We start from the raw sequence: 15402 nt of genomic DNA, 5'->3' as shown, positions 1-15402 counted from the left end.
AATGGAAGGGTATTTTATTATCTTGAACAAGAAATCCTAGAAAATTCTCTGGAAGAAAGGACTATGACATGCCTGAGTATGAGGCCACAGGCAGGCAAATGTCTAAGCTAAGATTTTATTTGCTTGTTCCCTCCATCTCGTGGGTTCTCTTACTTTCTCTTGGCTGCCCTTTCCCGTCTCGCTGGGCCTGTCTTTGTGAGTAATGCTCCATGATGCAGACACTCCCAGATGTGGAAGGTGGCAATGCAGATAAGTGCCTTCTCTGCGATTGACAATCTTAAAAAATTACATGTGGCACTGAAAAGTTGTCACTTGCTCAAGGACACACAACCAATATGGAGCTGCTGGACTTGAACCTGGATTTTTCTGACTCTGAGGGTGGTTTTCTATCTATTATTTCAAGGGGGATTTACTTAACTGTGTTCTTTGCATTCGAGTTTCTACTCCTTGAGGGGAGGAGTTGTGTTTTTCATTTTTGTATTCTCAGGGTTCAGCACAATGCTAGGCTCATAGTTATTGTTATTGTTCAGTTGGCATCCAATTCTTTGTGACTCCTTTGGAGGTTTTCTTGGCAAAGATAGTGGAGTGGTTTGCCGCTTCCTTCTTTGGATCATTTTATAGATGAGGAATGGTTAAGGGACTTCCCAAGATCACATGGCTAGTAAGTGTCTGAGGTTGGATTTGAATTCAGGAAGATGAGTCTTCCTGATTCCAAAGCCAGTGCTCTGTCCATTGTACCACCTTCAGCATACAGTAGGTACTTTACAAAGGCACCTTAAAAATGAAATTGTGCTTATATATTCTTCCCTTTCCCTTTGAGTTTTGTCTTATCAAAGGATTTGTTGTTTATCTCTACACATGCTACAACTCCTTTGTGATGGCATTTGGTCACTTGCTTTCTCAGACAAGTGGACTTTAACAAAACACTTTGGAGCAAAGCCTTAATCTAACGAGCTGACTGAGATGTTGTGCCTAGATGGAAGGATGGTGGAGCAGGCTGATCTTGCAGCCCCTCAGACCCAGTACTATGCTTGTGTAGAGATGACTCTATCATGTCCCTCAATGGAGAAGGAAGTTCTCAAGTATCATCAAACTGAGGAAATCTTCTCTGTCCAATGGTCAAGCATTAAAACATACAGAGTCCAGTTGGATATTTAACTATTCCTTGAGTTTCTGCTTACAGAAGCTATTAGTGTAAGAATTAGAATGACAGAATGTCAGAATCACAAGGACTTTGACTCTGATCTAAGCTAGCCTGTACCTGAGTACGAAACCTGAAATGACCTTGACAAATGGTCCTTTAGTCTCTTCTCGAATACCTCCAGTGACAGAAGACTCACATTCATCTATGAAAGCCCATATCCACTTTCAAATAGCTGCTGTGATGCAGAAGCTACAGTTTCCAAGGCACACCATTGGTCACTTATCCATGGTGAACATCAATAGTCATAGCAGGAACAGAGGAGAATCTTGATGAATACTTCTGCTGATCAAGAATGGGGGAAAGAGCACCTAGGAGGTGTAAGAAAGTTTATGTTGGTTGCCCTATGTGCTCTTTAAGAGGGGCCTGAGTGTCAAGTAGATTGATTCTTGACAGTGGCTGACACCTTGCTAATTGCTAACAGTCAGTAGCAAGTTCACAGCTATGAGGAAAAGCCAAGCAGCTTTTAAAAGCAGCCTTCCCATGAGTACCTGGGGGCTTTGGGAATCTGTAGATGTTATCTCTGAATTACTGAGAGGAATTTTTGAGTAGTCTTAGAAAATGTGATGCTTGAAGATTATAGCCAGGCCAGTGTCCAAGTTTTCAAATGGGGAGGAGAGTAAATATCGACTCTAGGATTTCCAGATCAGTGATATTACCACTGATTTCACAGCAAAAGTTTTACAATAGATTACCAAGCAGATGGTTTATGGGGATGTAGGAAAAAAATGTGTTAATCATTAGACATCAACATGCGTTCATTAAGAAGAAGTTATATCAGGCTAAGCTAGATTATTTTTGATAGGGTTACTGGGTTGATAAGGACTATTATAAACACAGTATTCCCATTTCTGCCAAACATTTGATGAAGTTTCCTACGATAACCTTGTGAAAAGATAGTGAAGTATGGTTTTGCATTATAGTCCTTAGATGTAATAATAGTAATAACTAACATTCGTAGAGCACTTTAAAGTTTGCAAAGCACAACAGATATACTATCTCATTTGATCTTCAAAGCAACCCTGCAAACTCTGTTGTTATTGTTATTGCACCTGTTCTATAGATGAGGCAACCAAAGCTGAGACATTAATTGAACAGAATTCAAATTCATGTTTTCCTGCCTACAAGTCCCATACTCCACCCACTATGAAACCTAGCTGTAAGAGTTTGTTAAAGAGCAACATCCTAATAAGACTGATTTATGACTCTGGGTCTTCCTGGAAGTTCTTTGGCCTAGTCAGTCAATCAATCAACTTTTATTAGGTGCCCACTTAATAAAAGCACAATCAGGCACTGTGCTAAATGATAGCCAGATACAAAGAAGGGCAAAAGACAGTCCCTGCTCTCAAGGGTCTCAGAATCAGAATGAGACAGACAACATGCAAACAATTACGTACAATCAAACTATACACAGGATAAATTAGAGATGATCCTCAGACAGAAGGCACTAGCATTATAGGAAACTAGGAAAAGCTTCTTGCAGAAGGTAGGATTTTAACTATAGGAATCTGGGGAAACCAGGAAGATATCAGAGATAAAGAGGAAGAGTATTTCAGGCATGATGAGTGAAAACACCCAGTGGCTTCAGTGAAAATGCCCAGTTGTTTGCCTTTTATTCTTGAAAAGGACCACTTCTGTAGGCCGTATGTTAAAAGACAAAATAAAAAACACACTAATGCCAAAGAGGAAAAGAAATAAAATCACAAAGATAATCCCAATAGCTAGCCTTTATATAGTGCTCTAAGGTTTGTAAACTGCTTTACAAACATTGCCTCGTTTGATCCTTATAACAACTCAGAGAGGTAAGTGTCATTATTAACCTCATTTAACAGTTTGAGAAACTGAGGGAAACAGCATTTAAGTGACTTGCCCAGGGGCACACAGCTAGTGCCTGAGACCATCCTAATGGCCTAATATTCTATTCCACTTAAGTTACATCATTACCAACATGCAGGCTATCAAGGAGACTGTAAATCATATCCTAATGAGAAACAATTGAAAAAAAATAGATTTGCTTTGAGAGAGAGAATGCCAGAGTTGTATTTGTGTGTATGGAGGGGTAGGTACCAAAATGACAGCTGTCTTCAAATAATTGAAGAGACAGTAGATTTGCTTTGTATCTCTCCAAAAGACAGAAGATAGACCCACAAATGGAAGTTAAAGAATACCTATTTCAGCTCAGTCTAAGAATGAACTTTCTAAGAGAACTGCTGAACAGATTTTCATGGACAATAGTGAGTTTTCTGTCATTAAAGAAATTTAAGCAGAACCCAGGTAACTGTCTGTCAGGGATACCATAGAAAGGAATACTGAAATGGGTGAGAGATTGGGCTAAATTACCTTTGAAGTGCAGTAGAGTACCTAGAGTCAGGAATAAAACTAAGTGCCAAATGCTTTACAAGTATTATCTCATTTGGGGGCAGCTAGGTGGTGTAGTGGATAGACCACTGGGCCTCAGAGTCAGGAGAACCTGAGTTCAAATTTAGCCTCAGACAGTCACTCAAGTCACTTAATCTTAGTTGCCTTAAAAGAAAAGAAAAGGTCATTTGATGTACACAACAATCCCGGAAGGTAGGTGCTTTATTTTCCCCATTTTACAGTTGAAGAAACTGAGGCAAACAGAGGTTAAGTGACTTGCCCGAAGTCATTCAGCTAGTAAAAGGAATAAAGACTTGAGTTTGAATCTAGCTTCAGTCACATGCTAACTGGGTGGTCTCAATTTTCTCATTTGTAAAATAGGAATGGGATGAACACATACCTTAAAGCCCACCTACACAACATATGGCCCTCCAGCCTCTTGTGGTCCACCAAAGGATTTCAGGAAGCCCATAAAAAATGTAGAGAATGTAAAAGAAAGCAAAGATGTAATGAGTGCTTTGTCCATGCCCCTCTTAACTCACCTTCCACTAGTCATGTAACTTGGCAGGTGGGGTTGCTACTGCACACTCTCTCCTGTTTGCCACATGACTCTCAATAACTAACCATCATCAATCTGTCTCTACTCTGAGAGGAGCTACTTCATGATAAATAAAAATCAGAAGTAATAAGTGTAATTAATTTATATTAATTGAAAATTCCCCTTCTTAAAAATATGGTTTATTTGCAAAATAGTTTAATTATTAATTATACCTTTACTCGAAAAGTGAACCACTAAAAATCTGTCTGCAGCCAGAAGAAGTTTGGCCTATTTTTATTTTAATGCCAAGTTATTCAGGTGTGCCTTAAAGGACTGTTACAAGGATTAAATGAGATAATGGATTAAAATAACTTTTGAAACATTAAAGGTCAATGTCCATATGAACTGTTATCACATTATTATTTTTATTAATTTTATAACCATGATCCCTTGATTCTAATTGTATGTGGACACTAGCATTATTGGACCAGAAATCATCTTGACATTGTGAATCTCAGTGGGGAAGACAAAGCACATTCTTCCAATTAAGGAAGCAGGGCCCTGCCACTGTTTCCCCAAAGGCAGTTTTTGGTTAGCTTCACCTTACAAGGTGACAGGAGCCTCAATAATTGTGAGGAAATCCTGGTGAGGAAGGAAGTGTGGAAACCTCTGTGAAGAAGGTGGCTGGGTTTACCATGAGGGCTTAATAAGTATCAAACAGATATAATCAGCCAGCACTAGGAAAGTGCCTTATACTTTAGCACTGGCTCTATGTTAGATGCCTTCAGAGCTGCATTCAATTTTTCAGTTCATGACCAGGTTGTCATTGATGCTTGATCAGAGACATTGCTACACTTGACTTTCCCCTAGCAGTTCATCACCAGGGTGCTCACGCCACCTCCTGAGGAGATGCACAGAAATGTTCCCTTGGATCCCTCCTTAGCGCTGCCCTCTGCCTTCCACCAAAGGGACGAGCTCTACCATGGATAGTTATTTGCTGCTCTTATGTAGCATTTACAACGAGAGAAAGCAAATCAAAATCCCCTTCCTCTCCTTAGTTGGGAACCAAGTCACATTGTACAACAATAACTGCATCTATAAAGGACCTTCCTCAGAGTTTTCCGGGAGCATATCCTCAAAACACAATGAGACTTGGCAAAGGAAATGTCAGTTTAAATATCAGATCCACAAGTAAAATTATATCAAAAGGCCCCTTCGATGTTCACTGCTTCTAGAAACACCCCGACCATCCACATCGTTGGAGGAGGTACCTCCCTTCAGGTACCCAAAGTGGTGATGGGATATGTACCTTCTAGTCATCTTGTGAAAGAGATTAACACACCATTTTAGAAGGGGAAGTATCTCAAATTAGGTAATTTGGTGACTGGTAATTGGGTTTTTGTTTTTGTTTGTTTTATTTTGTTTTTTTGAGACAAAGTCTTCCTATATCACCCAGGCCAAAAGTGCAGTGGCCATTCACATATCCAATCCACCTACTGATAGGTACAGGCTCTTTGAAATGCTTTATTTCTGACCTAGAGGGTTCAACCCACTGTAGGCAACTTGATGTTCCCAAGAGGCTCACCATGTTAGTGCCAGTTGAGTCCAGTGTAGCTAAGAACTCCCAAGCTCAGGAGATCCACTGGCCTTGATTTCTCAATAGCAGAGATTACAGGTGTATATCATCATGTCTAAAATATGCCTAAGAATCTGAGGGAATTTTATTTTTTATAAATTATTTCAGGAAAAATTCTCTTGCTTTATTTAGATCTTCAAAGGCATTAATCTCTTCTGGCACCACCCTTTATCAATGAAATTATCAGTTCACTTCCCTATGATAGAACCATGATCTTTCCAATATAGATAATCCAATAGATTTGTGCTTTCTTACTTTGTGCCACTGCTGATTATTTATTTTGGAGGGGGGAGGGCAGGAAGGAAAAGCAACATGGTAGACTGGATACAAGGCTGCCTTTGGAATTTGGAAGACATGAGTTAAATTCCTAATTCTAACACATACTGCATGGTATCTTGGGCAAATGATTTAACCTCTGGCTCTTCTCTAAGACCTAACTCCTCTGTAGTTCCTCCTCTGCATCAGTGAAAGAAGCTTCCATACCAGGAGTTCTCTACACCCTTGGGATCCCAGGATTCCTGTCCATGCCCTCTCATAAATCCTCCATAGACTATCTACTGAATTTACCGAAGGTCTTCTGAAAGGAGGTGGTGCAACTAGGTGGCATCATAGTGCACAGAGTCCTGGGCCCGGAGTTCAAATGTGGCCAGACATTTCCTAGCTGAGTCATCCTGGGCAAGTCACTCAGCTTCTATCAACTCAGTTTCCTAAATTATGAAATGAAGATAATAAGAGCACCTACCTCTCAGGGTTATTGTGAGGACCAAATGAGATATTTGTAAACCACTTAGCACAGTGCCTGACACATAGTAGGTACTTAATAATTGCTTGTTTCTTTCCTTTTGCTAAGTCTTTTAAAAATATATGTGCATATATTATATTGTATAATTTGTTAATATGTATGTTTAATATATTGACCATTTTCAGATCATACATTTCTACAATGGTAACCTCTTCTAGCAGGAAAATATACAAATGGCTAGATGGTGCCATGGAAAGAGCTCTGGGATGAGAAGCAGGAAGACCAGATTTCAAATCCACCTTAGACACTATCTGTGTGACCTTTGGCAAGTCGCTTAACCTCGGTTTCCTCAATTACAAAATGGCGCTGATAATAATCCTTACCTCCCAGGGTTGTTGTGAGGATCAAATGAGATAACAGTTGTAAAGTACCAGGCACATAGTAGGTGCTTATTAAGTGTTATCTGTTATTATCCTTATTATTTCAAGGGGGAAAAAGTATGTAATGCTATTAAAATAATGATACTCAAAGCAAAGAGCCCAAGCCTTTCTGTTTAAAAAAAAAAAAAAAAAGAAATCCTGTTCTTAAATCTTTCGTTCTTGCCATGATGTAAATGACTGTTTACCTAAGGTATTACCTTCCCTGAAGGCACTGGCATTTTGATAACTTTAGGAGAAATGAATGAAGTTCTAACAGCACAGTTTCAGGGAATCAGCCTGTATGGGGGCTGGGAGCTTGGTGGGAGAAGGTGTGTTCCTTGGAACACCTGATATCAAACCATATGGACAATTGTCACCTATTGAATCTGCTTAGAATGCCAGACCTCTGAGGAATACCGTGTTTCCTGAGCTGCAAAAGGCTGTAAGAAGACTCTTTTCTTCGAGCTTCAGCAGTCCTTTAATGAAAACCTTCTTCCTGCCTAAAACCAGCTCTATTCCCCATCCCACCCCTAATCCCTGCTATGCCCTAAAAACTTGGCACCTTCTTTTCAGCTAAAGCCAGGTTTGCAAATATGTCTTAATCATCAGACAACTCATAATAAATTTGCCAGAACTTGCCACTTTTACTTAAGTTATACTCATTTTATTCAGTAGTGAAAAAGACACTGGAAGTCCTTCCAGCAAATTCTGGAAGGTCCTACTCACATAGAAAGGCTTTAGGTTCAAGTCAGGTGATGGACCGATGTGGCCTAGCTTCCCAGCAGATTTCTTGGTTATAGCCATAGTTAAAGGGGCTGTGATTTATAATTGGTGAAGAAGCCTTGGAGGTCTTCAAATCCAAAACCATCATTTTAGAGATGAGGGAACTGAGGTCCAGAGAGCTGACTCATTCAGAGTCACACTACTAAGAATTATCTGAGGCAGGATATAAATGAATGAGTGAACCAGAAAGCTCTCCTTCAGTGTGGGAAGACCTTAGAGTCTCACCTCAGCAATTCCACAATAAGAATGTAAACTCCCTGAGAGAAGTGATTGTTTATTCTTTGCATTTGATATCACTAGCATCTTTCATGGCACCTGCCATTGTGTAGACTCTTAATAAAAACTTGCTGATTAATTGAACCATTGAATCATCATTAGTATGCCACGAGTGGCTTCATGCAGGCCTCCATTTTGGTTGGGTACATTTGCTCTGGGAAAGGAAAGCTGTAAAGATAGAAGTCTGAAAGAACTGACCCAAGGGCAGGTGAGGAAGTAGAAGCCACTTTGCCATGCAGAGTGGGACTGGTGGCCTAACATGGAGAAGAAGCACTCCTCAATTTTAATGCCCTGGGACTAATTCCCCCTCATTCCAGCCTAGTTTCTACTTTGAATTGCTATTTGACTAGAGAATCAAAAGATTATCCTTTTGATTTTTCTAAGCTAAGACCCCAACCCATCTTCGAAATTTAGGTTAGGATCTCAGCCACACTTGTGAAATTGTTTATAGGGTAATTAATATGCACAACCTGTAGTTATTGCAAAATTTCATGAGTAGAATTGCAAAGGGAAAAAAAAAACCTAATTTTATGTTTCTTCTTGGATGCCCTGAAAAGCATAAAGCTTTTACCTACAACACATTTGCAGAAATGGAAGCTCAAACTAGTCTCTGAATTTCCAAATAATCCCAAACTAGGAACTATTTTTCTGAATCATGTTTTCAGATGTTCTGCTCCAACTGCTTCCACAGATGATTGGAATTCCTCGTTTACTGCAGGATGATTCATTGCCCTAAATGCCACTTTCCTGATAATTAAAAATTATTCCCTCATAAGTGCAAGGAGAAACAGGCCAGCACGGTGTACTAGCTTATGGAAAAGGCATTAAAAAAGGATGCCAAACACAAATAACCTGTTCAGCCTTGCCAAGCTTTTCTTATCTTCTGGGATTGGAAGAAATCCAGATAAGATGCCCAAGAAAGAACTGAAAAAAAGGTGTCATTCAGAAATGAGTGGGCCAAACTGCTTTATTTAGTATATGAGGTTTTCCTGCCACTAGTCAGATGAACTGCCTTTGGTATGTTTTTCTAAGATTAGCAGCCCCAATTCAGGGGAAAAGCCTTCATTTAGGGGAAACTTTTTCCCCAGTTTGTAATCTCCCTTCTTCTGCTTCTATAGCAGTACCAAGCCAGCTAGGGGAGACCCAAATGTTAGTACTTGTATTTTCATAGGCCATGTATTTGGACTGCTTTGAACTTCACCTCCCATAAAATGAATCATAATTTGACATGTATTCCATGCATCTCTCTCTGTCTCTTTGTCTCTCTGTCTCTCTCTGTCTCTCTCTCTCTGTCTCTCTCTCTGTCTCTCTCTCTGCTCTCTCTCTCTCTCTCTCTCTCTCTCTCTCTCTCTCTCTCTCTCTCTCTCTCTCTCTCTCTCTCTCTCTCTTCCAAGTCTTAAGAAACATCACATCACGGAATAGTAAATACAGAGCTGGCCTAAAAGCCAGAAAGACCTAGAGTCAAGGATGACTTTAAGCAATTCAGTTAACCTCCCAGTGTCCTAGACAATTGTTTTTAGACTATAAATTGCAGTGTAGGCACTAGCTTGTATTAGCAAAGGGAATTTCCTCTATTGGAAGTTCCCTTTGCCAAAGAAATTGCACATCCAGTCCATGTGTGAAAAGCTTTCTTGTGAAACCCTTCCCTAGTAGTCACATGCAGATGCTACATAACAGGTCTTACTTATGAACTTACTTGTGAAAGCTGTTCTCTGTGAATGAAGTGCTTCCCTTTTCAAATAGCATGAACTCATTCGGGTATTTTGAGGCATTTGGTAAATTGCACTTTGGGTGCACTTAAAGGTACATTAGTGGCCTAAAGGAATTCACCAACCTTCAAAAGATAAGCGATTTCTCCCTAGGGAATAGATTTCCTTCTGATCTGATTGGGGCCAGTGACTATAAACCTCATTAACTCAGAATTCTTCCCCATCCATCTTTAAATAGATTTTGTTTTGTATTCTTTCATTATAGCACATTCTGGGCAGCTTAGTTTTGTTGAAGGAATTCCTATTTGAGAGCTTAGAATGTTTTACTTATAAGCACTGAGACTCAAACACCAAAATAGTCATTTAGAAAGCAATTAACAAGCACGTAGTTAGCTGATCTCTCTTTCCACTCATTCACCTTCCCCAATCATTTCTTGAAGCAACTAGTTCCTTAAACACAAGAGGACTAGGAACAGAGCACTCTGGGTGCTTAAAAGATTTGTTCACTTTGCACTTTGAGTAAGTCTCCAGGAAGAGATTGATTTGGGTCTTTCAGATCTGTTTTATCAACCCTCACCTTCTCTTTTGTCATAGTGTACTACGGTGACACACCAGGATCGTCATTTTCTCTCTAATTTTACAGTGCGCTGAGAAGATAAAAGGATGTGGTTCATCAACAGCCTTCATCTTTCCCTTCTCCTTTCATGTTATCTGTTAAAATGCAGTAGCAATCCTGGGAAGGGGAATACTTACAGTAGAAACAAGATGATTTATTCATTTCGTTTGTTTTCATTTAATTGACCAAGTACTCATTTCAATATCATTCAGAGACTTCTACAAACTAATTTTTAAATGATGTAAAATTATTATCTGTGGAAGGCAATGGTATCAGAATGCCATCACTGACTCATTGTTGTTGGGGTTTTTGCATTTTTTTTGGTGACTGTTATTGGAATAATTCAGATTTCAGTGAAATCTGTTATATATGAATGGTCTGGCTAGTTCTCTCAAATTCTTTCCTAATATACTTTCCTCTTTTGACTTGAGCCAGTTAGTTTCTTCCTCTCTCCTTTCTTTCCTCTCTCCCTACTTTCCTTCCAACTGTCTGTAGGGCACCATAGAGTAAATCAACAAGTCTTCTGTTTATAGAATCGAACCTTGATCTTCCAGGGTAGATGATATAACTTATATAACAAATGTGGTATCAATTAAGTAGGAATTATAAAGCTGCCAAAATAATTCTTCAATACAAATACCTCGCTATGTTTTATATGAAGGATGAAAGCATAGAACATTGGGGTACAAAATAATCTGAAGAGACTTCAAATAAAAATCACTCTCTTCTGTTCTCATTTGCCATACCATGAATTTAGTTTTATATTAGTCCTATACTGATTCCCTTTAAACTGACCTGACCTGGAGACAGCCAGAACTAAACATTTTTTAGAAGGCACTCTCTAAGGAATAGTACTTGCCCCTCGAACCATAACCTCACCACCAAAAAAGTGCACACTCTGTTTACACCTCTTCTAATAACATACCAGGAATGTTGAAAAATTACAGTTGTGAATGAAACCATTTATTTCTTGAGTTCCATTTACTTTTTTGTCCTCTTTCTTCCACTCTTTGAATATATCTTTCCTGCAGTGACAGTTCTTTATTTTCTTCCTATGTACACCTATTTGTCTTGCGATTGTATCTATTGATGACACAGTCTATATTCTTTTATGTATTTCTCTTTCACTATTTTATTCCTTTTTTATATACTTTTGTGTATCTGAAAGAAGGGACTTCAATTATCATTTTTCTTTCACTGTATATAGTGTTTTTTTTTCTTTGTGGTTTGTTCTATTTTTCTATTAGTGATTTTCAAGACTTTCTAGTCACTTTCTTCTGTTCTTTTTCTGGCACTTCCATCTTCCTGGTTTTCTAATAGCAATTTCTTTTTTTTAATCCATCCCCATCCCTCTTTCAGTCCTGGACCAGAAACCGTCAGTTATAACCTTAACAGTGGCCTCCACTCAGGAAAGTTGTCAAGTTGATAAATATTGATATCTACCCTACCATTTTCCCACCACTTTTCTGCTAATGCATTTGGCATGGCATCAATCACCTTCCTGGCTTCTGTGAGCAACTCAATGTGGGGGACTGGTCCCAATCTGTCACTTATAAGTAATCTGCTCTACAGTTCAAGAAGAATTTGAGAAGAGAAGAAAATATGGAGGAGAAGTAGAGGACAGAGAAGCAAGAGCAGTCAATCCATTAATAAACATTTATTAAACACCTACTGTGTGCCAGGCAAGGAACTAAGTGGTGGGGACACAAATACCAATAAAAAAGACAGTGCCTGCCCTCCAGGACCTTACAATCTAATTAAAGGAGCTTGCAGACAGCCTAGAATGGCCAAGTGGGACAGGAGATGGGGAGCCCAGATAAGACGAGAGAAGAAATCGCAATGATTGTTTGAAAGGTTGTGTACAGAAGGGACTTATCGAAGAACAGTTATAGTATATAACCCTAGTATCTTCAGTAGTGTTCATAATACAAAGCATTTCCTCTTTGGGTTGTTAACCCTCCTTATCTCCTCTAACAAGGCTCCCCAGGAATGAAGATCTACATTGATCCCTTCACTTATGAGGATCCCAATGAAGCTGTCCGGGAGTTTGCCAAGGAGATCGATGTGTCTTTTGTGAAAATTGAAGAGGTCATTGGAGCAGGTATGGTTCTCTTTCCCTCTCATTTTCCATCCTCTCTTTCTTATACCTCTTCTCAATTACTCCAAGTATTCTTAACCACAAAGAGAATCATTATCTGGGGGAATAACCCTGGATTGTGTACAGATATGTATGATGGAGAATTAAATGAGTGAGATTCATTGTCAGTCTTTGGGACTGTGCTTATACTTTCCTCCAGGTAATTCCACAATCTAGAAAATAAATAAGAAATACTAAGGAATTCATTAAAACTCTGGTGAGGATAGGGAAGAAATGGGTGGGTCAGTGATTTACCTCAAAAGAAAATTGGAATTGTTAGGCCAGTGGACTCAGGACCTGACTCATCTCATATGTTTCCCCAATGGTCTTAGCCTAAGATTTCCTGCTTCCTTTTTCTCAAACAAACTGCAATTGTATTTTGTGACAAAATCAAATGTAGAGCTCAGAACACTTTCTCCCCCACCTTTATTCCTTCGCACATATTTGTTACAAAGTATTACCAGTAAAATGTCCTATTTCACTCTGGGGAATTGTGTCCCATCTAATTGATTGGAAGTATAGTAGTAGAATAGCCTGAAATGTTCTCAGGAAATAAGACTGAGCTCCCACACTGTCTATCTTTTTATTTAATCCAAAGAAGTCTGGCTAATTTTAGACACAGGTTCAAACTTCATTTCTATTGCTTTTCAGTAATTGGTTTTCTTCTGACCGTTTCCATATCTGCGTCCAATGGTGTCTCCTTTGTCTTCCTTTTTTCATTTAATTTTCTTCAATAGTCTTTTTAATGTCCTTTTATATTAGTTCTATTTTGCTGAGTTGTTTTCCAGCATCCTTGAAAATCTACCCACTTTTATGTCTATTCCAGCTCTAAGACCTACAAGCATTGTCTTTTCCTCATTATTAACAGCGGGAAATACTTGGATTTGCATCTCTTTATACAATTTGAGCACAGGAAACTATTTAATCAAGCTACTACATGGGCAGCAACTCTTTGTTATCTTACAGAAGAATGTTGGCAACATTACATCCATCGCCTCAGTTAATACACTATGAGATCAAACAGCTGCCAGGGAAATTGAAAGTCACATTTGAAAACCTTATTAGACCACCCATTTTCATGCTTTAGGACTCAGACAAGCTTATGATTTTCTTCTTAACGAGTTAAGGCTTCACACTTCCATTGGTACCTTACCTGGAGATCTTTGAAATCTCCCTATCATGAAATGTAGTTTTGGTCCCATAAGACCTCTTGGGATTTCTCAGAAGACTGGCCATACTCTGAGCCACATGAGTCTTTACATATCTCCCATTGACTTTCATTAAATATGTTACTGAACCAAGACTTTAACTTCTGTGCAGATAATTTTCTCTATCTCCTTAGACTCTGAAATATTTAAGGAGCAGGCTCTGGAAGGATGGTCTCCTGATAAATTGGATTATGGTGAGACACATAGATTCCCCTTATAAATTTGAAAGATGATGTTGGAAGATAGTTCTCGGTTCGGTCCCTTATTTCCCCATATTATTAATTGTTGTTATGGCCGCTTGGTAATGGCTTTAGTGATTTTAATGTTATTTATTTAATGTGCTCAGTGCAATGTGTTGTCAACCTGCATTTTATCACAGAAAGCACACGTTAGTTCCTCTGCCTTTGTCAGATGAAGAGTAAAGATCTCTCTCACTTTATGACCCCATCTGGGAGTTGCAATTTGGGGGCGAGCTCATGAAATGTTAGAGGCCTGTAAAGCAGCAATTGATGGAGCTCCTCCAACTTTCACCTTCCATTTCCATGCAGCATTTGTGGCCAAGACTAGCAATGCTTGTGTGCCCTGCTCGGATGAGGTCTGAGCCAAAACAGGTGTGTGTCACATGATTTTGGAGGCTAGGGTCTTTAAAAGACTACATGGCACCCAGAACCACCATCCTCTATGAATATAGCTTTCACTACTAATAAATTAGTTGCCCATCTCACTCAGCAAACATCCCTAAAGTCATTTTTCCCCCAATGATATTCATTCAATTGACCTAATTTCTCATAGCTCTAAAAGTAAAGGAGGTAAAACTCCTGATTGGAAAACTGCTTTTTCTGGTTTCTTTTCATAATTTTCTTCTTTGATTCTTTCTACTCAATCTATTTTCCATTTGCTTCTCCTTTTTTCAACTCCACAGTAAAAGAGCTTCCAGTGAAGTTTGTGCAAAGAGATAATAATTGAATAGATAGAGGAAAACGTAGTGAGTGGTGAGGTTCCCTTTTAGTCATCATGGATATTGAACAGGGGGAACAAAATGGGGCTGCAGGAAGGCACTAAATCTTCTGACACCTAATGGAAAATGGTGTATCATTAAAGTAAAACTTTGATGAGGTCAAAGAAAGGTGGTTGGATTAGAGTGGATTGAAGGCCCACTTGGAGTCACGAAGACCTGTACTCTTATTGTAGGATCAAAGGCAAGTCTCCAAACCTCTCACTGACCCCAGCTCACACTTTGAGACTAGCTAATACATAGGAGCTGGCTATATGAAACAATACAGGCAATTTTCACATTTACTTTTATGTAAATCACAAATCAAGAGAGAGAAAGAAGTGACAAGGGGGAAGAGGAGGAGAAGGAAGAGGAGGAAGATGAGGAGGAGGAGGAAGAGAAGAAGAAGAAGAAAGGAGAAGAAGAAAAAGAAGAAGAGGAGGAGGAGGAGAGGAAGAAGAAGAAAAAAGAAGAGGAGGAGAAGGAAAAGAGGATGAAGAAAAAGAGAAGGATGAGGATGAAGAGGAAAAGAAAGAGCAGAAGTAGGGGAAGCAGGGAGAATGGAGAGAGAAAGGGACAGAGAAAAAGTAGGTTGAATTTTATATTAAAATTTTATATTTTATATCAATCTTATAAAAGTTATTAGAGGAAATAGGCAAGAATATAAATCATTATAACTTAGAAAGTAAGTACCACAGAGGATTAAGCAAACAAAAAGAGAACTTAGCTTATGATGAATTATCATTTTAAGGAGGCTAGTGATGATCTAATCCCATGTCCAGAAG

At 39.0% G+C, this 15402-nt stretch overlaps 1 protein-coding gene across 5 annotated transcripts in view; it reads left to right on the top strand.

The window, feature by feature from the left end:
• The window catches only part of EPHB1 (EPH receptor B1), a 700554-nt gene that overhangs the window by 604115 nt on the left and 81037 nt on the right, over window positions 1-15402 (top strand). For all 5 annotated transcript variants that reach the window (XM_072613592.1, XM_072613594.1, XM_072613596.1 and 2 more), the window contains exon 10: window positions 12257-12379. In XM_072613592.1, coding sequence (XP_072469693.1) covers window positions 12257-12379 — 123 coding nt within the window. The remainder of the gene's footprint in view (window positions 1-12256; window positions 12380-15402) is intronic.

Source organism: Notamacropus eugenii, chromosome 5 (assembly GCF_028372415.1).
Source record: "Notamacropus eugenii isolate mMacEug1 chromosome 5, mMacEug1.pri_v2, whole genome shotgun sequence".
NCBI classification, from domain to species: domain Eukaryota; kingdom Metazoa; phylum Chordata; class Mammalia; order Diprotodontia; family Macropodidae; genus Notamacropus; species Notamacropus eugenii.
Note: the sequence above shows the minus strand (reverse complement) of the source record. Positions and strands in the feature narration are given on the sequence as shown.